The sequence below is a fragment of the Rhinolophus sinicus genome, linkage group LG01 (genome assembly GCF_036562045.2).
Source record: "Rhinolophus sinicus isolate RSC01 linkage group LG01, ASM3656204v1, whole genome shotgun sequence".
In the NCBI taxonomy this organism is placed as follows: domain Eukaryota; kingdom Metazoa; phylum Chordata; class Mammalia; order Chiroptera; family Rhinolophidae; genus Rhinolophus; species Rhinolophus sinicus.
Window position 1 is genome coordinate 128,929,562 of NC_133751.1, and position 27,790 is coordinate 128,957,351.

A 27,790-nucleotide genomic window follows, 5' to 3' on the forward strand; every position below is an offset into this window, starting at 1 on the left:
TCCAGAAAATTGAAGAAGAGACAGTACTCCCCAACTCATTTTATGTGGCCAACTTTACCCTGATACCAAAACCTGGTAAGGATAACACAAAAAAAGAAAACTACAGACCGATATTTCTGATGAATATAGATGCAAAAATCCTAAACAAAATTCTAGCAAATCGAATGCAGAAACGCATTAAAAAGATTATTCATCACGACCAAGTGGGGTTCATCCCAGGGCACAAGGATGGTTCAACATCCACAAATCCATCAATGCGATACATCACTTAAACAAAATAAAGGACAAAAATCATATGATTATATCAATTGATGCAGAAAAAGCATTTGACAAGATACAACATCCATTTATGATTAAAACACTTAATAAAATAGGTATAGAAGGAAAATACCTTAACATAATAAAGGCCATATATGACAAGCCCTCAGCTAATCTCATAATTAATGGTGAAAAACTGAAGCCCTTTGCTCTATGTTCAGAAACACGACAGGGCTGTCCCCTATCACCTCTGCTTTTCAACATAGTGTTGGAAGTCCTTGCCAGAGCAATCAGGCAAGAGAAAGAAATAAAAGGCATCCAAATTGGGAATGAAGAAGTTAAATTATCACTCTTTGCAGATGACATGATGCTATATATAGAAAACCCTAAAGACTCCACCAAAAAGCTATTAGAAACAACCAACGAATACAGTAAAGTTGCTGGCTACAAAATCAACATACAGAATCCATTGCATTCCTATATACTAACAATGAAATCTCAGAAAAAGAAATACAAAAAACAATTCCTTTTTCAATTTCAGCAAAAAGAATAAAATACCTAAGAATAAACTTAACCAAGCATGTGAAGGACCTATATGCTGAAAACTATAAGATATTTTTGAAAGAAATTGAAGAAGACACAAAGAAATGGAAAGATATTCCATGCTCATGGATTGGAAGAATGAACATAGTTAAAATGGCCATATTACTCAAAGCAATGTACAGATTTAATGCAATCCCCATCAAAATCCCAATGGCAGTTTTTAAAGAAATAGAACAAAAAATCATCAGATTTGTTTGGAACCACAAAAGACCCCGAATAGCCAAAGCAATCTTAAGAAAAAAGAACAATATTGGAGGTATCATACTCCCTGACTTTAGCTTGTACTACAGAGCTACAATAATCAAAACAGTATGATATTCGCAGAAAAACAGACACATAGACCAATGCAATAGAATTGAGAATCCAGAAATAAAACCACATAAATATGGACAGATAATTTTTGACAAAGAACCTAAAAACATACAATGGAGGAAAGACAGTCTCTTCAATAAATGGTGCCGGGAGAATTGGATAGCCACGTGTAAAAGCATGAAACTGGACTGCTATCTGTCACCATGTACCAAAATTAATTCAAAATGGATCAAAGACTTAAGCATAAGACCTGACTCAATAAACTGCATAGAAGAAAACATAGGTACTAAACTTATGGACCTTGGGTTCAAATAGCATTTTATGAATTTGACTCCAAAGGCAATAGAAGTAAAAGCTAAAATAAACGAATGGGACTATATGAAACTTAAAAGCTTCTGCACAGCAAAAGAAACCATCGACAAAATAAAGAGGCAACCAACTGAATGGGAGAAGATTTTTGCAAACAGTGCCTCCGATAAGGGGCTAATATCCAAAATATACAAGGAACTCATGCAACTCAACAACAAAAAACAAACAACCCAATTGAAAAATGGGCAGAGGACCTGAAGAGACATTTCTCCAAAGAGGACATACAAATGGCAAATAGACATATGAAAAAATGCTCAACATCACTAATCATCAGAGAAATGCAAATAAAAACCACAATGAGATATCACCTCACCCCAGTCAGAATGGCTGTCATCAACAAGACAAATAGTAACAAGTGTTGGAGAGGCTGTGGAGAAAAAGGAACCCTCATACACTGTTGGTGGGAATGCAGACTCATGCAGCCGTTATGGAAGACATTGTGGAGGTTCCTTCAAAATTTACGAATAGAATTGCCATATGACCCAGCAATCCCTCTCCTGGGTGTCTACCCAAAAAATCTGAAAACAATTATCCATAAAGACACGTGTGCTCCAATGTTCATTGCAGCTTTGTTTACGGTGGCCAAGACATGGAAACAACCAAAATGTCCTTTGATAGATAAATGGATAAAGAAGTTGTGGTATGTATATACAATGGAATACTATTCGGCGGTAAGAAAAGAGATGATATAGGAACATTTGTGACAACATGGATGGATCTTGAGAGTATAATGCTAAGCGAAATAAGTGAGACAGAAAAAGCAGAGAATCATATGATTTCACCGATATGTGGTATATAAACCAAAAACAACAAAAGAACAAGACAAACAAATGAGAAACAAAATCTCATAGACACAGACAATAGTTTAGTGGCTACCAGAGGGTAAGGGGGTGGGGGGTGGGAGATGAGGGTAAGGGGGGTCAAATATATGGTGATGGAAGGAGAACTGACTCTGGGTGGTGAACACACAATGGGATTTATAGATGATGTAATACAGAATTGTACATCTGATATCTGTAATTTCACTAACAATTGTCAGCCCAATAAATTTAAAAAAAAAGTACACATAGATTATCAACAGGTTAGGTTAAGGGAGAAGGGATTTCTGAGATAATCCCCAGGGAATGTTCGCCAGAGTATGAAGCATGTGTTGGTACTCTAAAATGTTGCCTGTTGCTGTTATTTGGGGTGCAGGAAAGCATCCACAATATAATTTCAGTCTCCATTGTTATTACCCATTTAATCTCTCAAAAGACAAGCAGAAGCTACAAGAGGCTATTCTTTTATATGAAGGTTTGTATGTTTTATTGGATCTCTGAATTCTAGGATAAAGTAAGGGAAGAAACAGAGCCCATTATTGTAGGCCCAGGAATCCAACCTCGGGCCCTTCTGATTGACCAATAAATTTAGTTTGTGGTATTTTAATTTCTGGTCAGATTCACTATGATGTCAAAATAAATAGTCCTTTGTTGTATGCTATCATTTAACCTGTGCAAAATACATTAATAAGAAGAGTTTACTGTACTTGCAAAATCCCAAACTCCCAGGAACTCATAATTCTTACATTCATTTATCTCATTAAACTCATGAACTATCCCCAAGTCCTGGGAATGATAAGTGATAAACATTCTCTCTATTTGAGCCACTAAGAAGGCAGAGTGCCCTGGCAAGCTCACTAATATACTGTCTGTTGAAATCTATCAAGTATCTCTTCTGGGCCTGGGCCAATTCCAGATACTGGGAATATCAACAATCAACCTGACGAAGTCCCAGCCCTCATAGAGCTTACCTTCTCGTAGAGGGGAGAGATATAATTAAAAGCAAAGAAAACACTTCAAAAACCATCATTTTAATATATAACATACCAGGTAGTGATGAGTGATATGAATAAGAAAAAATATAGAGGGACAAAGACTGGCATGGAGGAGTTGCCAATATTATTATAACATGGTCAAAGAGGCCTCTCAAACAGGGAACAGTGACTGACAGAAGGAAGGAGGCAGATCATTCACGTACTGGAGGAAGACCATTGAGGGTGGTGGGAACAGCAAGAATAAAATCCTGAGATGGGAATGCCTCGTGCTCTCCAAAAGCACCAACTGCAGGAGGCCAGAGTGAGGAATGAAGCCGTGCGCACGCAGGAAATTTGGAGTCAGATTGTGTAGGGCTTTGTAGACCATAGAGTTGGTCATAGTTTTCATGCTAAGTTGGGAACCATTGAAGAGTATGGACGAGAGATGTTAAGTGATTAATTTGCATTATTTGAAAAGGATAATTCTGGCCCCAGAGTTCCACATAATCTACAGAATGGGAAGAGCCAAATCAGTTGTGAGGTTATGGTTATAACCTAAGTGAAAAGTGATAGTGACTTTGACCAAGGTAGGAGTGCAAATGGTGAGAAGTAGATGGATCATCAATTTTATTGTGAAGTTAGAGCTGAAAGGATTTGCTTGGGGCATGGTTTAAGGTATGAGAAAAATAAAGGTGTCAAAGATAACTCCTGAGTTTTTGACCTGAGCTCTGTATGGCTGGAGTTGCTGTTAACACAGATAGGAAAGCCTGAAGGAGGACACTGGGGATGGGAATTAGGAGTTTGGTATTCTACATACCGAGTTGAAACCAAGGTTTGAGGACGGTGGTTCGAAAACTAGATAGTGTATGAGAATTACCTGTGGGACTCATTAAAACATAGATTACTTGGGAGTTGTGGGGTTTTCTTCCCCCACAGTTCTTGATTCAGTGTCTTGGGTAAGGCACAATGGTTTGCATTTCTAGCAAGTTTCCAGATGATGTGGATGCTGCTGGTCCCGGAACCACAGTTAGAGAACCACTACTATACTATTAGGTGTATCTACAGAGGTGGTTGGCTAAGGCAAAGAGAATGCCCAAATCATTCGATGAGAGGAGTTAAAACACAGACACTGAAACGGTTCCTGTGGCTTTCTGCTGGAGTACCCCGTCAGTACTCTACCTTCTACTCCCTTCCAGTGTATGGCCATGACAGATGAGCATTAGCCCATGCCTACATGGTGAGGTTTTGAGGTTTGACTCCACTTCCCATTCTGTCATAAAGACTCTGTGGAAGAGAATATTCTGAATGTAATTGCTCTTCTAATACATGAAGAGTTGCCATAGGCACCCCCTGTTGTTCTCCCCTCTAGGTGAGTCCATTTTATCTAGATAGGAGATAGGCACCAACCTACACCCATATCCATTTCTTATAGGAAGGGATATGCTTAAGAAATTAATTTTTCTTACAGATATACATATTGGAAATAAATGTCAGTTTTCTAGGTACAAACTTAGTTTAATCATTTTTCTCTCTGGAAATTAATCCTGGTATTTTTTTAATAGTTTTTATGATAGAAAGAAATATTCTAGAAAGAATGAAAAATGTTATAGTTTATACTTGCAAAATAAAAAACCAAGCCTATCTAATAAAAACACAGTTTTGCAATAATGATCATGACAGTCTATTTAATGGAAAAATTATTTTGATAGGCATTTTTTATTAGATTGGTGGCTTTTAAACATTTTGACCATGACACACTGTAGGAAATATATTTTATATCACAAATGAGCACATGCACCATTACTTAATTAAGGACATACTGTATATATTATCAGAAACAACAGTTTCATGAAATAGTTCTCACTCTATGCTCTATTTCAAATGTGCTGATTTTGATCCACTAAACTGAGAACCAAGGTAGCATAGTTGTTAAGAACAAGGACTCTAGTATAATAATGATGGGGTTGGAATCTTGACTCTTCCCTTTTCTAGCTGTGTGATTTTGATGAAATTACTTAAACTCTGTGCCATCTATAAAATGGCAGAAATAATATATCTGCCTCACACGGCTGTTAGGACGATGAAATGAGTTAATCTAAAGGACACAGAATAGTGACTGGCACATAATAAGCATTATAAAAGTAGTTATTAATGTTATGTTCTCAACGCACTAATATGTGACAACTTGACATTTGATAAAAACAATTATTTGGGTAAATAAGACCAACCTCATTCACCTGCCACCTTACTGTCCAACACACACAGATTAGTAAATTAAACTTAACTTCCTCAGAGGCAAATTCAGTAAATGCTTTTGTTTCACAGGGACTATGACATAACTGTATTTCCTTTTGAATCCTTAATATGTTCTTTTAAAATGTAATTGTAACTGTTTTTTGGAGACAAGGTATGATCTGTTGAAAATCCAAAGTATAAAGGAAAAATTTTCCCTGAGTTGATTTATTCATTGGTGCAGTGCCTTGCATTCCATGTATTCTCAAAAATGATTTGTTTAAAGGGAAACCTTACTAGAAGAGTTTTTAAGGAGAGCAATTGATTCACATAGATAATAAATTAATAACTTTGTAATGTACAAATAATTTCACATTCATTGATGTCTTTAAATCTGTAAATCCAGATTTCCCAAATGTGTCATATGGAATGCTAAACTGATACATAAAAGTTTGAGACTCTTAGAGAGTCATAATGTACAGTGTAGTAGTTATAAGTTGCAAAAATAAATAACCACAAATTGAAATGGTTCAAATAGAATATAATTTTGTCTGCCTGAAAACAGTCCTAAGTGAGTTTTCTCAGTGGGGAAAGACATTCTCCACTTCATGCAGTCATTCTGGGACTGAGGCTAATAGGAGGTCTGCCATCTTCAAGTTTGGCATCCAAAGTCACCCTGGTTATCACTAGAGAGGGTGAAGAGCATGGAGGAAAGCATGTGTGAGGCTTTAGGGTCAGGCATGGAGTGTCACTTAGCCTCCCACTTCCCTTTCATTTGTCAAAACTCAGTTGGGTGGTCACACCTAACTTCAAGAAAGGCTGGGATGTGTGGTCCAGTCCCATGCCGAGGAAGAAAGGAGAGTATAGACTTTGATAACTTAATAGCAGACTCTGCCAAACATAGTAAAGACCTTTTGTAAACATACTTGTTTAGCACCATTTAGCTCAATGTTTCCTAAATGCATTTGCCTATGAAACCATTTTCTCTCTTGGCACCTATTAACACACTGTAGAAAACAACACACTTTGGGAACGACTGCTGTCAGGAGAATATCAAATCCCATAATGAAAAGAAACCTAAATTTTCCAAGGATGATAAGAGAAAAGTTTTTAACATTTTAAAATATTGATTTTAATGGAAATACAGTAAAACAAATGTACAGTTTATCAGACAAAGAGCCACCCAGGTTAGGAGGTAGAAACTTGCCAGTTACCCACAGAGTTTCACAGGTTTCTCCTAATTATAACCTCTGCCCTTCTCTCAAAAGTAAACTCTGGGGCAGCTGGATGGTTCAGTTGTTTAGAGGGAGGTCTGAACAACAGTGTTGCTGGTTCGATTCCCACATGGGCCAGTGAGCTGCACCCTCCACAACTACATTGAAGACAACGAGCTGCCGCTGAGGGGTGGCCAGATGGCTCAGTTGGTTAGAGCTCAAGCTCTCAACAACAAGGTTGCTGGTTCAACAAGGTTGCTGGTCCAATTCCCACATGGGATGCTGGGCTGCACTCCATGTAGCTAAGATTGAAAAGGAGCTGAGCTGCGCCCTCTACATACAACTAGACTGAAGGACAACGACTTGGAGCTGATGGGCCCTGGAGAAACACACTGTTCCCCAATATTCCCTAATAAAATTAAAAATATATAAATATGTATATATACACACACATATTCTTTAAAAAAGTAAACTCTGTACTGCTTTCCAATATAATATTTTCCTTTAGATCTATAATCCGTGTGACTAGACATTATAGCTTAGTTCTGCCAGTTTTTATAATGTCTTTAAATCTTGTGTTGTCTAGCTTCTCCTCTGATTTCTTTCTTTTTTCTTCTTAGCAATTTATTGGTAAGGAAAACACCATCTTTTCTATAGAATTACCCAGTCGGTCTAGTAAATTTCAGACCTGTGGTGAGGCTTAACATGTTCCTCTGGCCTTGAATTTCCTATAAATTGGGAGTTGGATATAGAGGCTTAATCAGATTCAGATTTCATTATTTTGACAAGATAAAGGTGTGCTCTTTTACGGAAGGTTCATAATATATGGTTATCTCTGTGAGTTTAGCTATTATTGGTGGTAAATTCCTGGACCAGTTATCATTTAGGAAATACAAAAATGGCAACATCCCAATTCCATTATCCCGTCTCATTTACTTGTAGCACTACTTCTATAAGGAGAAATTTTACCCCAACTTCTATGTAATGACCTACTGGTCCATTGTGTATAGAAAGGGCAGCAGGCAAAATGTATATTTGCCCTTTATTTACCAGTTTTCAAAATTAGGAGTTGTTTCCCTAGCATCTTTCCCCACATATGACTATTTTTTGTATCATTATGAAATCAAATTTAAATAAAGTTGACGCATTTTAATCCTTTTCAGTTATCATCTATAGCAATGCTCAGATTATCCTAGCTGTAGTCTTTTTAAATTTGTTCTACAAACATTTTAATAAAGACTCTGGTGTTCTTTGTTAGCTTCCTTGTTATTTGATATGGCAAGATGTGTCAGTCTCATTTTGTACATTTCCTTTTGCCAGACTTAGAATCAACTGTTCCTGTAAAAAAACCCTGGCTTCTTTTAGTGGAAAGGGCTCTTCAATGACACAGAAAGAACTCTAGGGAGGCTGTCACTTAGTGCTTCCACGGTTTCTAGGCCACTTCAGTAGGAAGAGCTTTGAAATATATACTGTTGTTTCCTTTATTGTGAAGAGGAATTATTTCATAAGTTTATACTGATGAACTCTAAATAAGAGTTCACTTAAGTTCTACCTTACATCTGTATCTCATTTTTCTATACTAAGAATCAACTTTTTCAAGGACACTGGAGATAAAAGATAGATAGATAGATAGATAGATAGATAGATAGATAGATAGATAGATAGATAGATAGATAATAGATAGAGAGATAGCTATAGATGGATGATAGATATAGATAGATAGATAGACAGACAGACAGACAGACAGACAGACAGACAGATAGAATAACTACACCTTTGCTTTATTCCACATAACATAGAAAGCATTCTCAGAATAACAATACCTATACTACCACCAACATGAATACTTTAAGACATTGATAGTTTTTTACATAGGCCTTCCTCATTCTTTTACATTTTTATTTTATCTATATCTTCAGAGCATACAGTCTTTATGTAAGTTCTTCAAGTCAAGTCGGCTCTCCATGAGTCTTCACATTGATGTCTTTCCTGCCATTTGGATGCCTAAAACTCAGTCTCCAGTAAAACCCTTTGAAAGAGCTTGTGAAAACAATATTCCTTGAGTTCTTGCCTGTTGTTATCTATTGTCTTTTCATTGAAAATCAGCTTTGCTGAATATAAAATCCTTGGATCATGTTTGGTGTTTTTCTTTGTATATCTTTATTATAACACTGCAGTTTTTCTAGCATAAGATTTTCCTGTCAAAAAGTCTTATGATAATCTGATTTTTTTTTCTTTATAAGCCATCTGGTATTATTGCCTAGATGCTCAAAGAATGTTTTTCTTTTTCTTTAAAGCTTAATAATTTTACTAGGATATGTCTCAATATAGGTGATTCTGATGTACACTTTAAACAGTAGTTTCAATTTTTTAAAAAAGTTTTCTTGAATCTTTTTGTGTTAAGTTCTTTTTTCTTAGGTTTTGTTTTTATAAAATCTTATTATATGCACGTGGCATCTGTTTTGCCTCACTTTTCTATTCACCAGTTTTTCTCAAATACTTTTAATCTCTTGTTTAATGTTTTACTTAATTTCAATTTTATTCTTTTTCCATTTTTTTGTTTTTCTTAAGACAATATTTGTTGTATTATTTTATCCTTGTGTTTCTCCTAGTTTTATCTTCATTTCTGAAAATGATTTTATTTTTATTTCTATTTGCTGAGTCTTATCATTTGAGTTGAGGTTTTCTAATCTTATTTATGTTGTTCTTTTGTATCTTGTCCCATTTCCTAAGGGACTGTTAGCTCATTATAAAATAGTTTTCATCTGTTTTTTATGCATGTCTTTTTGATGCACTTTCTTATCTATGGGGATGTGATTTATGACTTTTATTTTCTTTTTATTCATAATACCGTTTTGTAGGATTTGAATTTTATCCCTTCCTTTGCTTATTTTTATGCAAAATCAAGTCTTATGAACTTTTAGAAGGAGGTGTAGTTGAGAACTGTTTTTTCCTACTTTCATTTCATGGTCCAGGATTCATTCTCATTCTCTCTCTCTCTCTCTCTCTCTCTCTCTCTCTCTCTCTCTCTCTCTCTCTCTCTCTCTCTTAGTTTGGAAACGCTTCCCACAAGTTTTCCTTCAGTGTAGGAAACTGTCCTGGAAGGGTGCTTTGGCTTGTTAATGTTGAGAGTTCATTGGACCCAGACTGTGTCAGCCCCTAAAACCTCTCCTTGGTACCTTTATATTCACCTGCTTTTGGAGTGTGCAAAACCCTATGACTCTCAGGTTCAATTTTCTATTTCAGTGGGTATGCTACCTGTATTCTATTTCCTGGGTATGCTAGCTGTCCATTTTGTCCCTTCTTACGTTCTGCTGTTTGATGCTGATACTTCAGTCATTGCTCCCTACCTACTCATAATTTGAGGTTTGTGGAAATAACTTGTCACTTAATTTTACTGAGTATATCGTCTAACTATTTTATTATTATTAGTTTCAGGTGTACGAAAAATGTACTAGTTAGAGATTTATACCCCTCACAAAGTGATAACTCCCCTCCCCCAATCTACTACCGCTCAGACATCTTATATATCTGTTACAGTTCCATTGACCCTATTCCTTATGCTGTACTCCACATCCTGTGAATATATATATAAATTATAGTTGACATTCTTATTCACCTTCAGGTGCCCACCGCAGCAGACACCTACACCGTCCATGAAGTGGTCTCCCTAATAAGACAAGTGTCCATCAGATACCCTACAAAATCTTCACATTATTGATTACATTCCCCAAACTGACTTTCGTATCCCTGTGGCAATCTTGTGGTTACCAATTGTGCTTTCTAATCCCTTCACCTTCTCCCTCATCCCCACCCCCCTCCCATCTAGCAACCCTCAGTTTTTCCTCTATGTCTCTGAGACGGTTTCTGATTAACTTGTTCATTTATTCTATTCTTTAGATTCCATATGTAAGTGAGATCATATGATATTTGTCTTTCTCCATCTGACATCTGACTTATTTCACTTAGCATAATGTTCCCTAGGTCCAACTATATGGTTGCAAATGGTAAGATTTCCGTCTTCTTTATGATCGAGTAATACTCCATTGTATAAATGTACCACACTTTCTTAATCCAGTCATCTACCAATGGACATTTCGGTTGTTTCCATGTCTTGGCTATTGTGAATAGTGCTACAATAAACATAGGGGTGCATAAATTTTTTCGAATTAGCATTTTGGATTTCTCTGGATAGATAGCTAAGAGTGGAATTGCTGGGTCATAAGGTAGTTCATTTCCAGTTTTTTGAGATACTCCATACTGATTTCCAGTGGCTGCACCAATCTGCAATCCCACCAGCAGTACACGAGGGATCCCTTTTCTCCATATCCTCACCAGCACTTCTTGTTTGTTGATTTATTGATGGCCCATTTTTGACTTTGCTCTCCTTGTTGCACTGTCATGTTCAAAGAATTTTTTTTTTTTTTCATTTCTGTAACCATCTCCTCAGAATCTCTGAGAATTTTTTTTAAATATGAGAGCCATGACTAATGACTCTTCAGGCCCTGATTTTTCTCCCCTTCAGGTTTTCTCAGGCCTTGTCAATCTTTGAGAACCAAGGTTTAATTTTATTTAAAATTTCCTTACAAAACTTTGCAGTGGTGTTTTGTGAATCTTTTTACCCCGTTTTTCCACATAAGAAAATTCAAGTTCATAGCATATATCTATTGTTGCCTCATGAAATATAGAGAAATAGCAGAGCTACTAACAGGAGAGCTAATCAGCTAACTGAGGGAGAAAGCGTCAAGGAATTATCAGATAAACCTTGTAACTGAATAAAAGCGTTGGGTATTTATATCTGATGATAGCTGACAAGGCTCGGTCTTGCAGTCATGCTCATCTCTAGACAAGAAATTTGCACAGTGACTTAAATTCACAAGTACCTGGATTTATGCCAGGTTTTTATCAAACTGTGATTGTAAATAGTTCAGTGTTAATGAGAAAAAATATCAAGTTCTACATTCTTATTTGTATTTATTTAAAATATCTTATCTAAATTATCTGTTTTATATGGGCAAATGAAAACTCCTTTATTGATATGTTTATTAATGTAATGATAAATTCTATTATTCTGGGAAGTGTTATCTAGATTTTATAAAAAATATATGAGGATTAGAGAAAATATCATATTCCTGTTTTATCAGCTACACAGACCTATGGGGATCCCTTAAATTCAGGCAAGATGATCACAGTCCAGGTTTGACTATTTGTCTGCTAAAGCCAGCTAACAAAACTCCAGTCTTACTGCTCAAGAAGAACCAAATTATTCTACACAACAAATATTTATTGTTTACATACCATATGCCAGACACAGAACAACCTCTCAGTGTCCATGAAAATTAAGACATGGACTGTCTCTTCAAATAGCCCATTGGAAGGAATGCACATACATTAATACGTGTACAAGTACAGTGGAAATGTTTACTAGATGAGGCAATTCCATTTATAAGGGTGCAAGGAAGTCAGTGGATATCTGATATAATTTTGACCAATGAATACAAATATTCACGTCAGGCCCAAGCGTCAAGGCCTTGTTCCCAGAAAGAACAAAAGGTGTGAAGGTACAACGTTAAGACGAATGATTGAACTGTATGCTAAGTGCTGGTTTTCAAAGGTAATATGTCAGAAAAATCTAATCTCTTAAAGGGGATTATGTACCAGAGACTACGGTAGCCCTTCCTTCTCTGTCAGGCATATGTTCCAAGACCTCTGGTAGATGACTGAAACCATAGAAAGCACTGAACCTGATATATATATATATATATATATATATATATATATATATATATATATATATATATATATATATATCCTATGTTTTCTCCTATATATACACACCTTTTCACTTAAAGGAACATTCTTTGGCATGTCCAAATTGCCTACATCAGTACTTTTGTGCTTTGGGACCATTATCAAGTAAAATAAGGGTGGTTTAAACACAAGCACTGCAATACCACCGCAGTTGATCCAACAACTGAGACAACTACTAAGTGACTAATGTATGGAGCATATACAGTGTAGAAATACTGGACAAAGGGATGATTTATGTCCCAGGTGGTGTGAGATTTCAAACTGCTACTCAGAAGGGCGCACAATTTAAAAGTTATGAATTTTTTTTATTTGTGGAATTTTCCATTTAGTATTTTTAGACCATGGCTGACCATGGGAAACTGAAACCAAAATCACAGATAAGTGGGGACTATTGGAGCTGGTTCTGATTGGTTATCTCCTTCCCTAACACAAATAAACTTAAATTATATAAACTTGATCTTTATAGTAAAACTGGTCCAGCGTTGGCTTTGGGGTAGTTATCCACACATTGCTTTCTCACTTTTTGTATTTAGAAAGTTAATGACATGTCTTTGTATAAATACTCTAGAGGACAGGAGATCCAGGTTTGTATTTAAGGAGTCTTGATCCAATAAAGAAATCATCTAGATATAAGTCTCTCTCACTATTCTATTTTTCTTAGCCTCACTCCCATCTTCCTGTGACCAATTCATTATTGTATGAACTTCATATAAATAGCTAATAGAGAGAAAGAAATAAGGAGAAACACTAATCCATCTACCACTTGTGAGCAGTGCTAGGACAATTTCTATAAGGTAGAATGTGAACATATTGCCTAAGATTAGGTTGAATTGTCTTTGTAGATTTCACTCACCCATGCTCCCCTCTTTGCCTGCTTCTATGGATAAAGAGTTAATAGGAGAGTTAGCTGCAATGTTGGTTTTCACTATGTTAATTTCTAGAAAGTGATTATCAATGTCCACATGGTTATGGACAACAGGTAAGGCTCAAGAGGATATTTTAAAACCATATCCATGAGACTTAGAGCCTGATATACTATGAGGTCTGAGGGAAGAAATTCTTAAATCTTATCAAAGTATATGCCTATCTCTATACCTGTTTCTCACCCAGGTTTATATGAGGAAATAAGGTACAGAGCATATACGTGAATTGTTCAAGGTTACATAGTAATTTCACTTGTGCATTCATGCATGGTTGTGTGTGTGTGTTTGTGTGTGTGTGTGTGTGTGTGTGTTATTTTCTCTTTTGCTTTATTTGATGGCTTAGACTAAGCCCTAAGCCTGTACATAAGTCTTTACACATATTAGGTTCAGACATTAATTGATTTTTTTATAAGGCAGAAAATGTGTAATCAGGAGTATCTACTAAGATACTTTCATTGGCAAATCATTTAAGTTATTATTCCTTCTCAGAGAACAAATAATCAAATTAATTGGTGAGCTAGTAATAAATTATTAGTAAGCATTTAGCATGGGATTCATTTGCAGATAATTGAGAATAATTACCTGGTTTTAATGGCCCTTCTTGATTATCTAAAGACAATTCAATACAGTTAAAATATAAAATTACTTTACAAAAATTGACAAATTATCCAACTGTAAAGTTACATGGACAGTAAATGTGTTTCAATAGCTCCAATCATCTAAAATTAGAAAATTTTATGGCATTTTTCTGTATAGTTCAGTGCAACCCAACATTATCATTTTGATTTAACAGCCAAGATTCAGTTTATAGGTTGTGTTCTTGCTCCAATATCTGAAAAGTTAAAAAGATAAAAATAAATAAAACATCCCAAATACGGAAATGATGATTTGGTGACTTTCATTCAGAAACTTTTATTGCTCCTGTAGTTTAAACATCTCTGTTCCTCTTAGATTTGTGGGTCTGGAATTGTGGCTGTATTTATTGGTATTTATTCTATAACCACTGTGTGAAAAATATACCAAGATTTTCAGGGAGTGACATGGAATACAGAAAGCATGATCTATCATGCCCTCAAAGAGTGTATAAAGGAAGGAGCCAGGATAATAAAGAATAATAATATTAAAAGGGCAGGTATAACATGTAAGTATATGTGTATGTATATACTCATATGCTTAGAAGCAAGTTCTGTAGAGTAATTCCTCAGCATGGGTGGAATGTTGCCCAGGAAAGAAGAGAAGAATTTACCATTAAAAGAAAGACTGTCAATGATGAAGCCCCGATTAGTGTTCTGCGGGAGTGGAAGGATGGGATGTAGGGCAGTTGAAAGGAAATTATTCCAGTTGGGGGAACTTGAAGGTCCGTTGTGGGCTGAGCAGTTGGAGGAGATGTGGCAGGCAGGATTACTTGGCTCAAGGGCATTAGATGAGTCAAGGCTGTGAGAGAACATGTGGACCCGCGGGTAAAATGATATTTGCAGGAGATCTTTGAAGCTCATATTTATACATTGATTTTGCTGAAAAAGCTATGACATTTAGTGGCTCATCCTCTTTGGATCAGAGGGTCTCCCAAATAAGAGGAAAGTTCTGGTATATTGGCCATATTGATTTCATAATTCTCTCTGTATACCTGTTTGTTCCAAGGTTTTGAAAATAATTTTCTCGCTAAAAACAATTATCTGTGTGCTTATTTCTATTGGGCTAGACTATGAAGGCACAGGACAGTGTCCTCATTCTGTCATTCATTTAAATATTTCACAACTCATTGCTCTCTGCTACAGGGCAGATTGAGACTACAGAGTACATTTAATTGATAAAAGTAGTCTCCATGTGCCTAGTTATACATGGAAGATAAAAATGTAGGTTTCACCCTAACATAGAAAAGAAAGAGTTGTCAGGTGAATAAAATAAAAAGTCTTTACTTTGAATCACATAATGGTTTTATGTTCTAAATATTATGTTTAATACTCTCAATAGTCTCTTCCCTGTAGTCATTGTACATGCCCCTGCCTGTATACAAATAATTGTAATTTGTCAGCTAAAGCTGGGCCCGTCCTAACTCTGCCTGCTTTTTGATTTTCATAGTCATGTGATCCCCACACAATGCAGAGAAGAACCCGCCATCTGCTGAGGTCCTCGCTGAGCTCAAGGACATGTGCTGAAGACTCCCAGGTGCGGCCTTGCCTCCTCAATGAAAATTGCTTCCAGTTCCAGTACAATCTGACAGGTACGGTACGAATCCACAGCCATGTTATTTCCCCTGAACGTTGGCTAATGGGAGAATGTTTGTGTGTTTTCATTCTCCAGATTAAGGACTGTTTGAGGGAACAGAGTACATTTCATTGATAAAAAGTAGTCTCCGTGTGCCTATCTTCATGGGAGATAAAAACAAGAAGAATATACATGAGTATATTGCATGAAAGGCTGAGGACTTGACATTTCCAGTGTCCCTTTACAGAAAGAAATGCCCACTCTTGGCATGGAGATTCAGCAAGGCCCCATGAATCTCTGAAGTCAAAGATACTTGGCAAAGTTTCAGAATAAAGTTGAATTAAGCCTGATGAACTGAAACAATAAAAATAAGTAGCAGGGGATAATTTACCTGTGAGAAAAGAATGTAATCATTCTGTTACAGAATTTAGCTGTTTCATGGCCTTTATTATTTCAAGAAAGTCAAGCTTGTGATGTACTTGTTCTGTGAGTCTCAGTAAGACTGAATGCTAGGCCTGCCTGGCCAGGGATGTTTGAGGGGCACCGGGGTTCACAACAGCCTCTTTATTCAGCCACTGCTCAGGATTTTCTGGGGCACCACAGTGCTCAATGTCTAAACCCAAAGATTGTTGGCTTGCATTGATCTGCTACCCGCCATTCCCTGCAGTAGCAGATATACATAATATCACAAAATGTGGAACCATGTTAAGTCTCAACGTTGAATTCAAGACTGATGACCAAACTGCCACAAGCCTGCAGAGGCAAAACAATAATAGCCTTTTCTGAAACAAATCCCCCACTGAGGTCCCAGTGGCACTGCTAAGATTTCTCATGTAGAAAACCTTTTAGGGAATTCTGTGGGGCTGTCTGATTGTTTCTGTAGGTGAAAGATAACTTACTGTTTTCGTCCTTTTTCTTTAGTTAAATTTGCTTCAGATCCTTGGTTTTCATAGCAACTTTTCAGAAATGCAATTAAATTTGCTTTACTGGAAGAACATGTCTTTAAAACCCTGATTTTATTATACAAGGGTTTGCTATTCCCTTAGATCATCTACCAACTATGAAAATTCTCCTTAAAAATGTTCTCATTGTATATGATCAAAGATCTTCCTTTTTACCCACTCCAACAATAAGAATTTTTTAAGAAGTAGGTTAACTATGGGATAATTTATTCTCACTCTCAGTTGTCTACTTTGTAATGCAACTAGCCAAATTTATAACACCTTCTCTCGTGAGAGAATATTTTCAGAAAATTAGAATTTTGGGGACAGTCCATAAAGTTCTGAATACCTTGAGCTCTTTCCTTTCTGGGGAACCTCTCTTGGCTTCACTGTACCAAATGTCTAGATGATTATATTCATTCCTTGAAAACATTTTCAAGTTTGCATCAAAGATTAGCATCATTGCTAAGTTATTTTCTCTCTCAATTATCCCCAGAAAACAGGTGATTCCAAATTGATTTTCCTTTGTTATCCTGGTTAGTGTCTTTCCTTTTCTTCGTAGCTAATTGTGAGGTGGTTTCTAACAAGCATTTGGTTTTTACCTTAAGAAAGCAAACTTAGGAGGGTAACTGACTCTTATTAATTTATGTGATGGTTTTTCAATAGAAGAATTACATGATGCTTTTTGAAGCTACCTGGAAATGATTCTAGGATTATATGCGCAGTATCCTCCACCAATGCAGATAATCAAAGGTTTATTGTATTTTGCTCAGATGGCCATAATTTTGAAACTCAGTATGGTGATTCTATGCCTGTAGAGTGGAGCACATGCCAGTTGAGTGAAAATGCGACCTGTGGGCAAGGTGTCAGGACCCGCCTTCTGAGCTGTGTGCGCAGTGACGGCAAACCAGTCGGCATGGACCAATGTGAGCAGGTAATGTTTTTATATTTGTGTCTCACACCTAAGGCTTTGTTTTTCTTAGTATTGGTCCGCAACCTCCACAATGCTTGATATAGGCCCTGATTTCTTCTCATCACAACTTAGGCTCAGTTAAAGTAATTGGTACTAGTATAATATAGTTATTGCTCGCTAGTTTGAATCTAATCAAAATGACTGGGAAAAGTCATTTTGAGCTGACGAAATGAGTTCATTAACATAATATATTTTATTTATGACTTTTGCAAGCTTATTTAGCTGTACTTGCTGGCCGACAAACTATTGATATCCGGTGACTTGAATATTTAGATATGATTCCTCGTATTGGGCAGGTGATTCATTTGCATATGTGATAATATCTTTTGCATATAACATGAATGCTGACAATTGATATTAGAATACTCTGCCAATTTGATATTTGATTGGTAGGTAATTAGTACTGTTGTATTTTTCTTCTCAAACTAAGTTAAAACGCCTCCCTACCAAGTTTCATATTAGTGGGTTCTGAAGTTTTGCAATTTTATTGTCCCTTTTTTTCCTGTGAAAAATTATATGGAGTTTGGACAAAAACTATTCCAAATAAGTTGGCATTACCTTCCCAATGTATAAGTGAAAAGCACTATGGGGACAATTTAATAGAAATACATATGACCACATGCTGTCACACTAAAGAATCACTAGACAATATTTGAAATAAATTGAAAATCCAGGGCCTGTTAACTCAGGTTACCACAGAAACTATTTTAACAAACTTGGAAAATAAAAATTGTCCCATTTTTCCTAACGTAAGTAGAAACCACAAATGGAAATTAAAATCAAAACAAAACCTTTTTCACCTATCCTGGTTTAACAGAATTAAGTATTATCATCACATGCTCTGTAAACCACCAGTATAGCCACAGACCAACTCTGAGACCTAACCGTCTGAAGTTGGATGTCCCATTTGGTGAAATCCAAAACTGGCTAATGTAGGACAGAGTTCTGTCTATCAAGTGTCAGTGATTTATTTTAACACTTTATTTCATTTTATCTACCTCTCAAGACGTTGCCTGCTTCAAGAAAAATGAATTGCCAATGTACAGCAGCTCCAAATAAGTGAAAATCTTGCATTTGGTGTACATAATAAATCTTTTCTTTTGATACAAAGAAAGATATAAACTATTCATTAATAGAAACATCAGTCTCTCTGCTTTCTAAATGCCATATGTCCAACCAAAAAAAGGGTATCAGTTTAAAGAAGTGTCAAATTATTAACCCATTTTGAACAGATCATAGAACACATATGGTAATGTCCATTTTGGCCACTTGTCAAATAAGCATGCTATAATCATTCATTTTAACTTGGTGTGGACATTGCTAACATTTAAGATGTGTTGAAGGTCAAAGTTTTCCTATATAAGCACACAATGTGTGAGTCTTAAAGCAGAATTTTTCATTATTCTTTCTGTGTTTCTTAGATAATTTAGTCCTTTACTAAGACCTCTTCTACCTTGATCATTACAATTTGTAGATTGTTGCCTAGATGCAGGTTTCAGAGAGGACGAGAGGAAAATAAACTGTACCACCAACTTTGCTGATGATTAACTGGGATTATGTTTTTAGCATAATTGGTCTTTTTTATGAACTTTGGATGGGTTGTTGATTTGGGTTTTATTCAGATTTATTTTTCAGCCTAGCTAGCTATTAGTTTTATTATTATTATTATCATTTATTTTATTTTTTTAAGAAGGGTGCATCTCATAATGGCCCACACAGGGATCAAACCAGCAACCTTGGTGTTATCAGCACCACGATCTAACCAACTGAGCTAACAGGCCACCCCACTAGCTGTTAGTTTTGATTTCTCTATGTGCCACTGGCCCACCCAGAAGTGCAAGATGCCTGGATTTAGCACTGTGCTGTCCTCCTGGGTCCTTGCTGGCTGAGTGACAGAACAGATCTCTTTGTCACGTAACCACCTGCTTTCCCAGTACCCTACTTGGAGGTCTATTCCAACGTTTATAAAAAGAAATTTGAGCTGACAAATTGTGATTTTGTGAAATAAGGGCGACCATTTTCTATGATTGCCACCAATTTACGTAAGGAAGGATATTTTTCCCTACAAAAATGTGGAAAGATTATCATCATTGAATAAAAGGCAGTTTTTCCCCATAAAAGGATAGTGAGTTGATTTGATGTGTACATGACTTCTCCAGTAAAATCCTCGTTCATTTCTATCTGCAGCGTAACTTGGAGAAGCCCCAGAGAATGAGCGTTCACTGCCTGGTGGAATGTGTGGTCAATTGTCAGCTCTCAGGATGGACAGCTTGGACAGAATGCTCACAGACTTGTGGCCATGGAGGTCTGTAGGTCCCCTATGTTGTTCCCACTGAACACTGTAGTTTTTAAATACCTGTAGCTTGACAAATGGGCATTAGGCATTGTTGGCCAGCTGGAGGCAGCGTGAGGCTGACACAGAAGAGAAGACAAAGAACACGGCCTCACAGAATCAGTCCTTTGTGCCACTTACCAAGAACTGACTTGGTCACTGTGGCCGACGCCAGAGGAGGTGCTGGCCCTGTGGGACAATATTGATTCAAAAGGTCATAAGCTCAACACATCCAAACAATGTTGGTCTCTGTGGTTTTTGGATTATATAAGTAAGACTGGCTCCTGTGTCAGGTAAACACCCAAATCACAGTGACTTTTGAAGGAAATTTTGAAGGACCCTATTGGAAGTTGCATATATCTCTTCCGTCTATATTCTGCTAGACAAAATTTAGTCCCATATCCCCAGCTCAATGCAAGGTGGTAGGGCAGGAAATGTAGTTTCTGGATGACTAGTTACTTCTCAGCAACAGTATGGGGGAAAGGAAGTGTGAATCTTTGGTGAGCAGATAGCAATCACTTCCCATGTTCCTGATGGTGTCTCAGTGGGTAAGTAATGCATAATGGCAAGGAATGCAGAAGGCAACTGATACTCAGAAGCTAGGCAAATGGAAACATAGATGGCACTCCAGCTATCAGGCTAAAGTAGAAACCAAGACCTATATCCACATAAGAGTGCAACAAGAGCATAACAGGAAAGCACAGAGCTATGGTTTATGATAGGACTCTATTCCTGAACGGGAGTTACAATTGATCACAAGGTAAATGTCAAACATTTGGAGTAGGGACCCAGAGAGAAATCCTGTTATATGGCTAGGCACTAAGAAGGGGGAGAAAAGGGAAGAAGAATTCTAAGTTGGATGAATCATGGAATCAGGATCAGAGAAGGGATGGCAAGACCTGGATCTGATTACCAAACAAAGATATTTGGAAGCAGTTTTCTAGAAGTCCTGTGACTGGACCATTGACACTAGAATATTGGCTCATTTCTAAGCTATTCACAAATGAGTGTGCTGGAGTTGTTGATAATTCTCTGCTTTAGTTGGGATAGTCTGAGGAAATGAGGCAGGATGCAGCTTGGAAAGGGGTCTCATCTGTGAACTCTTCTGTAACATCCTGGGTAGGACAGAGCTGAAAATGGTAGCCAGGATATATATCAGGAAAATGTGGTTAAGGAAATTGAAAACTACTTCTGCAAAGAGCATCATTCAAAATGACAATGTAGAAATCACAATATCTAATAAGAACATGTCATTTCCTATGCAATGGGAGCCTGAAAAGAAAACCAAATGGTAAGTCTTAGGACCAAGATTTTAATGATTTCCCAAATTTTCTGATTGGAAGCATGGCATAGTTTCCAGTTGGGCATCCACTTTAAAGTTGGGTATATCTAGGTTCAAAGAGCAGCTATTTAAGCAAATTACTTAATCTTTCTGAGTCTCAGCTTCCTTATCTATAATATGAAATTCATGCACATATTAGAGGCATTGTTTTTGGTTTGATAATTAAATAATGTGCAGTATATGAAGGTACCTAGCATAGTAGCTGTTGACACATTATAGGTGTTTAGTATAGATTAATTTCCATCTCTATCTTCCTTCCCACCAGTAATAGAGAGGGTTATAGGAGACACCCTAGGATCTTTTAAAGATTATTTCATAGACCCAGTCACTTTCATCTCTCACTCTCATATCTTATCCTTTTACCTCACTGAAAAGCCATGAGCTACAGTCATAGCCTAAGTGAAATTTTAAAAATGCAAATCTGAACAATTGTTTTCCTGTTGACTTAAGTCATTTATCAATTAATTTATCCATTAAGCAAATACATATGTGCCAGTTACAGTTCAAAGTGTTGGGAATACAGCAGTGGAGGAAGAAAAGATAATTTCCCTGTTCTCATGGAGCTTACAAACTAGTTGAGAGAAAACAGAGAGAAAATAAAGAAGTAAATAGGTAATATTGCACACTGATGAGTTGACTAAAGACATACAAATGAGAGGTGGTATTCACGTTGGTGATGTCTTTTATCACACAACTGGCTCCTCTTCTGTGTAGTGACCCACCCCGGTTATCCCACAGCCAAAAATACTGCAGTCTTGTCTGCATGGGCCTCTGCTGGGATGTGTGACTCTCAAAATGTAAAGGGTAGCATGGAAAAGTAGAGAAAGGACGAAGTCCTGTATTGTCAGCATGATCAACAAAGAGCTACATGATCCCACACATGCCTGCCTCTCTATCCTCATCACCCTCCATGGTCCCATTGGCCATCTGTGCTCCAATGTACCATATTTCAGTCACATCCTTGAGTGTGTACTTCTAACTTGGTACTTTTCCTCACATGGAATATCTCACCATCACTCCCACTACTGCCCTCACTACTTTTATCATGCATGAGTTGAATTTTAATGTTATCTCTCTAAGGGGCCAAAGACCCTGTTTGGGTTGTTCATGGGTGAATCCCCCAATTCCCATGAAGCACAGTACCTGGCACATTGGAGGAATTTCAGTTAGTATTTGTCATTGCACCGGTGGGTTTAGACCTTAGGGAAAAACTTGAAGGGGAAGAGCTTGCCAACTAAATCACAAGCCCAGAGGCAGCCAGCCCCTGCCAGTGGCTGTTTCCCTCTCCCTCTAACTAAATACATAAATCTTAGGTACCATTACCCAAGAATGTGTTCAATACAAGGAGACAGAAAATCTGTTTGTTATTAATTTTGTCTGAAAGTCCTAATTCTGCCACTGTACCAAGTCATTGAAACACGATGGATTGCCATGTTTACGCTAACACACCACCTTTAAAAAGAAGCATCCAAATTGTAAGTTTAATATTAAAAAATCACTTTAATTTTTCAAGCAGTTGTGTTAGTGATGTAGACTCATCAGACCCTGTTTATCTACTGTAAAAACAAAAACAAAAACAAACAAACAAAAAAACCTTCCAAATCTCAATTCCGCTATTGGAGAATTCTAAGCCATTCTAGTCTGAACTTAAATTCACCTTTTCTAATCCTTAGATTAACAAACAAAGACAAACAAAGATTTTCCTAAGGAAAATCATTGTGTGAACTAAAGCACAGGGAGACTAGGGAAGGAAATGTTAACTACTTGAGAAATCAAGTTGTATAAAGCGCTTGGAAATCATCTAAAAGATTTATAGTTAGTGGCACAGAGATATGCCACTAGCTATAAATCACCTCTAGTTAGTCTCTAATGGTCTAGTAGGAGAATTTCTTGGGAATCCTTTCTTGACCCTTCGATATCTTGACCTCCCTAATTGTCAGATGTGATAGTGCCTTTTAAGGAATAGTCCATACTGGTGATCCCAATAGCTGACACACCCTCCAGTGCTCTGTTCTAAATATGTATGTATTCCATTTTTCATTTATTTATTCAACAAAGATTTATAAAGTCTACACCTATTATTCTGGCACCTAATGGTGTCCTCTTTCAGTGTCAAAAGTGTCAGTGTGGAAAATAAATTATATGGTGACCCTGTATTTTGAGATCTGTAGACAGGACTGTAGAAGAAATTTATTCATATATATCACAAATACTCATTGAATGCTTTCCGAGAGCCAGGAGCTGAACAGATAAGATCCCAGGGAAATAATGTCCCCTGAGTTCATAAATTTAATATTCTAGTGGAAAATTAGATGGTGATGACAAGACAGAGAGATAGCAAAGCAACAAGTAAACACAAAAATGACAGATACTGATGAGTGCTATGATGAAACAAAAATAGTTCGTTTGATGGAGAATAATAGTTATCCTGCAGGGGAGTGAGGGATGGGGGAAGGCAGGCTACTGAGGAGATGATATTTATGTGACAATTAAAAGAAAAGGTACCATAACTCTTATAATTGTTGTTTTCTCTACTAGCTGCTCAGGGTTTAATCTCATAAGCATTGTTTTGACTACCTGTTGCATTCAAGTTTCTATGTTAGGACATACATACAAAAATATAAAAATGAGTATGTCTAGTTATATTTATTTGTGCCCAACCTCAATCTTAAAAAAAACAAACAAAACAAAAACAAACAAACAAACGAAAAAACAACAACAGAGCAGTGCAAAGAAAAACAGGATTCATGGCCTTCACATTTTAAAGCACTTAGTCTCAGGACTCTGCTGAGACAGCCTTTATGGAGTATTACATTACCCCTCATCAGTCCCCAAACGGCTCCCCAACTCCAACCTTCCAGCTCCAATCTCACAGCACCACTCTTCTCTGATCACCAACCACCTGGCAGATAGTAATGTTTCTCAAATGAGAGAATTCTGTATTTAAATTTTGCCTTAATCCTCACACAGAACCACCGGAAAACAACATACAAATGATAATCCAAAGCAGAAATGTATGGCATAGATGAACTAGTTTCTTAAAAGAGACCAAACTGGAGAGCTGAAAAGGTTGGAAACTATCGTGGAGAAACCTCTGCAGCTTGTGTCTTCTAACACAGTGTGCCAGCAGCTGTCTTTTTGTACGAGCCACTTTCTTTTTTTCAACTGGTTGAGTGTGGCAATGGGGCAGAGACCACAAGAGAAGATAGTTTTATTGAGTCGCATTCAATGGGCAAGCCAGTTCCATGGGAGTCTGAGGAAAGCACCTGCAGCTCTCGGCCGACTTCACGATTGTCTGTTTATGAATTCACTGGGTTGTCAAGCAATACCTGGTGTGCTGGATATTCTGGATGCTTCCCCAGGAGCCACACTTTGCCATCAAACCCCCAGAACTATATTGATCTGAAGAGAAATTTTGAAATGAGTTCTTCTTTATTTTCCAAGTGTCTGGATTGTCTCTTTCATGTACACCTGATATGTGGCATATACTATACTTTCTAATTCTGTTAAAGATTTCAAGGTCAGAACAGTTTGAATCCAATTTATTTGACATTAGAGAGAGACTGATTCTAAGCTTCCACTAAGGGATCTTTTTAGATAGATTTCAAAGATCAAAGTTTTTAATAGAAGAGCTTAATATTTGGATTAGTCATATTCTTTGTTGAATTTTCATCAGTTCAGTGAAATGTAGAACTGTCTAAATATGGGATATCATAAATTATGCACAATTATTATTTACCCAATATCATTCTAAGAATGTTGTTAACCCCAGACTATGACTTTTTCTTATTTTATAGTTTTTTATTCAATGTATATGAGATTATAGTGTTTTCTATACTATGTAATCCAGCCTGCCTCTTATGATTCCCAGATGGCATATAATTTTTCTGTCAACTCTAGCCCATAATGAAAAAATAATCTAGTATTAACTCTCAAGCACCACAACTTTGAAATTTCCAGCTTTTCTTTTTATTTATTTATTTGTTTGTTTGTTTGCTTTGTTTAGATTTCAAAGGCAAGCCAGTAACCTTTATCTTTTAGCCTCTATGTAAAATGTGATCAGTCTGGTATTCTTTTATTTTTTCTTTCTTTCTTTCTTTCTTTCTTTCTTTCTTTCTTGCTTGCTTGCTTGCTTGCTTGCTTGCTTGCTTTCTTTCTTTTAATTTATTGGGGTGACAATTGTTAGTAAAAATTACATAGATTTCAGGTGTACAATTCTGTATTACATCATCTATAAATCCCATTGTGTGTTCACCACCCAGAGTCAGTTCTCCTTCCATCACCGTATATTTGATCCCCTTTACCCTCATCTCCCACCCCCCACCCCCTTACCCTCTGGTAACCACTAAACTATTGTCTGTGCCTATGAGTTTTTGTTTCTCATTTGTTCATCTTGTTCTTTTGTTGTTTTTGGTTTATATATCACATATCGGTGAAATCATATGGTTCTCTGCTTTTTCTGTCTGACTTATTTCACATAGCATTATACACTCAAGATCTATCCATGTTGTCACAAATGTTCCTATGTCATCTTTTTGGGTTTTTTTTATATTTTTTCAAATTTATTGGGGTGACAATTTTTAGTAAAATTACATAGATTTCAGGTGCACAATTCTGTATCACATCATCTATAAATCCCATTGTGTGTTCACCACCCAGAATCAGTTCTCCTTCCATCACCATATATTTGATCCCCCTTACCCTCATCTCCCAACCCTCACCCCCCTTACCCTCTGGTAACCGCTAAACTATTGTCTGTGTCTATGAGATTTTGTTTCTCATTTGTTTGTCTTGTTCTTTTGTTGTTTTTGGTTTATATACCACATATCGGTGAAATCATATGGTTCTCTGCTTTTTCTGTCTGACTTATTTCACTTAGCATTATACTCTCAAGATCCATCCATGTTGTCACAAATGTTCCTATATCATATTTTCTTACTGCCCAATAGTATTCCGTTGTAAATATATATACCACAACTTCTTTACCCATTCATCTATCGAAGGACATTTTGGTTGTTTCCATGTCTTGGCCACCGTAAACAAAGCGACAGTGAACACTGGAGCACACGTGTCTTTATGTATAAATGTTTTTAGATTTTTTGAGTAGATACTCAGGAGAGAGATTGCTGGGTCATATGGTAATTCTATTCATAATTTTTTGAGGAACCTCCACACAGTCTTCCATAATGGCTGCACCAGTCTGCATTCCCACCAACAGTGTATGAGGGTTCCTTTTTCTCCACAGCCTCTCCAACACTTGTTATTATTTGTCTTGTTGATGACAGCCATTCTGACTGGGGTGAGGTGATAGCTCATTGTGGTTTTATTTGCATTTCTCTGATGATTAGTGATGTTGAGCATTTTTTCATATATCTATTTGCCATTTGTATGTCCTCTTTGGAGAAATGTCCCTTCAGGTCCTCTGTCCATTTTTCAATTGGGTGGTTTGTTTTTTTGTTGTTGAGTTTCATGAGTTCCTTGTATAGAATTTCCTGTCATTCTATCTTTAGTTTTCTGGTAAGGCTGTTTCTTTGCCTTTTTGTTGTTGTCTATTATTTCTGTGTGGTGGTATTCTATGATGTTTCCCTCTGTTTCTTCTTTTATTACAGTATATATATTTCAGTTCTGGATTTTTTTGAGTGGTTACCCTTAAGTTTATGTAAAGGAAAGTTTGATATTTACAGTATTCCATTTTCTTTGGCACATTTACTTTCTCCACTCCCATATTCTGGTCAGGCCTTTACTCTCCCCCTTTTTATGTTTTGGTTGCCACAAATTGTCCCTGTTGATGGTGGTCAAATAGCCTCCTTTAGTATTTCTTGTAGTGCAGGTTGTGTATTAGAAAATTCCCTCAGCTTCTGTATATCTGGAAAGGTCTTTATCTCTCCTTCATATCTAAAGGATATCTTTGCTGGATATATTATTCTTGGCTCATAATTTCTCTCTTTCAATAGTTTGAATATTTGGTTCCACTCCCTCCTGGCTTGTAGAGTTTCTGCTGAAAAATCTGATGATAATCTAATGGGCTTTCCTTTGTAGGTTACCATCTTCTTTTCCCTGGCTGCCTTGAGGATTCTTTCTTTGTCGTTGATTTTAGACAGCTTCAATACAATGTGCCTTGGAGAAGGCCTGTTGGGATTGAGGTAATTAGGTGTTCTATTTGCTTCTTGGATTCGAGGATCCAGTTCTGTCCACAAGTTTGGGAAGTTCTCATCAACAATTTGTTTGAATATATTCTCTGTTCCCTTCTCTCTTTCTTCTCCTTCTGGTATGCCCATTATTCTTATATTGCTCTTTCTGATGGAGTCAGAAAGTTCTTGTAGAGTTCTTTCATTTCTTTTCAGTCTCAAGTCTCTTTCTTCTTCCATGTGTGTCATTTCCAGATTTCTATCTTCAATGTCACTGATTCTTTCCTCCATCTGATCAACTCTAGTACCTAAGCTGGTTATTTCATTCTTAATTGCTTCTATTGAGTTCTTA

The 27,790-nt window shown here is 36.8% G+C and overlaps 1 protein-coding gene across 4 annotated transcripts in view; it reads left to right on the forward strand.

The window, feature by feature from the left end:
- The window catches only part of THSD7B (thrombospondin type 1 domain containing 7B), an 802,394-nt gene that overhangs the window by 733,079 nt on the left and 41,525 nt on the right, over window positions 1-27,790 (forward strand). For all 4 annotated transcript variants that reach the window (XM_074335732.1, XM_074335728.1, XM_019752567.2 and 1 more), the window contains 3 exons: window positions 15,597-15,738; window positions 17,482-17,597; window positions 19,824-19,941. In XM_074335732.1, coding sequence (XP_074191833.1) covers window positions 15,597-15,738; window positions 17,482-17,597; window positions 19,824-19,941 — 376 coding nt within the window. The remainder of the gene's footprint in view (window positions 1-15,596; window positions 15,739-17,481; window positions 17,598-19,823; window positions 19,942-27,790) is intronic.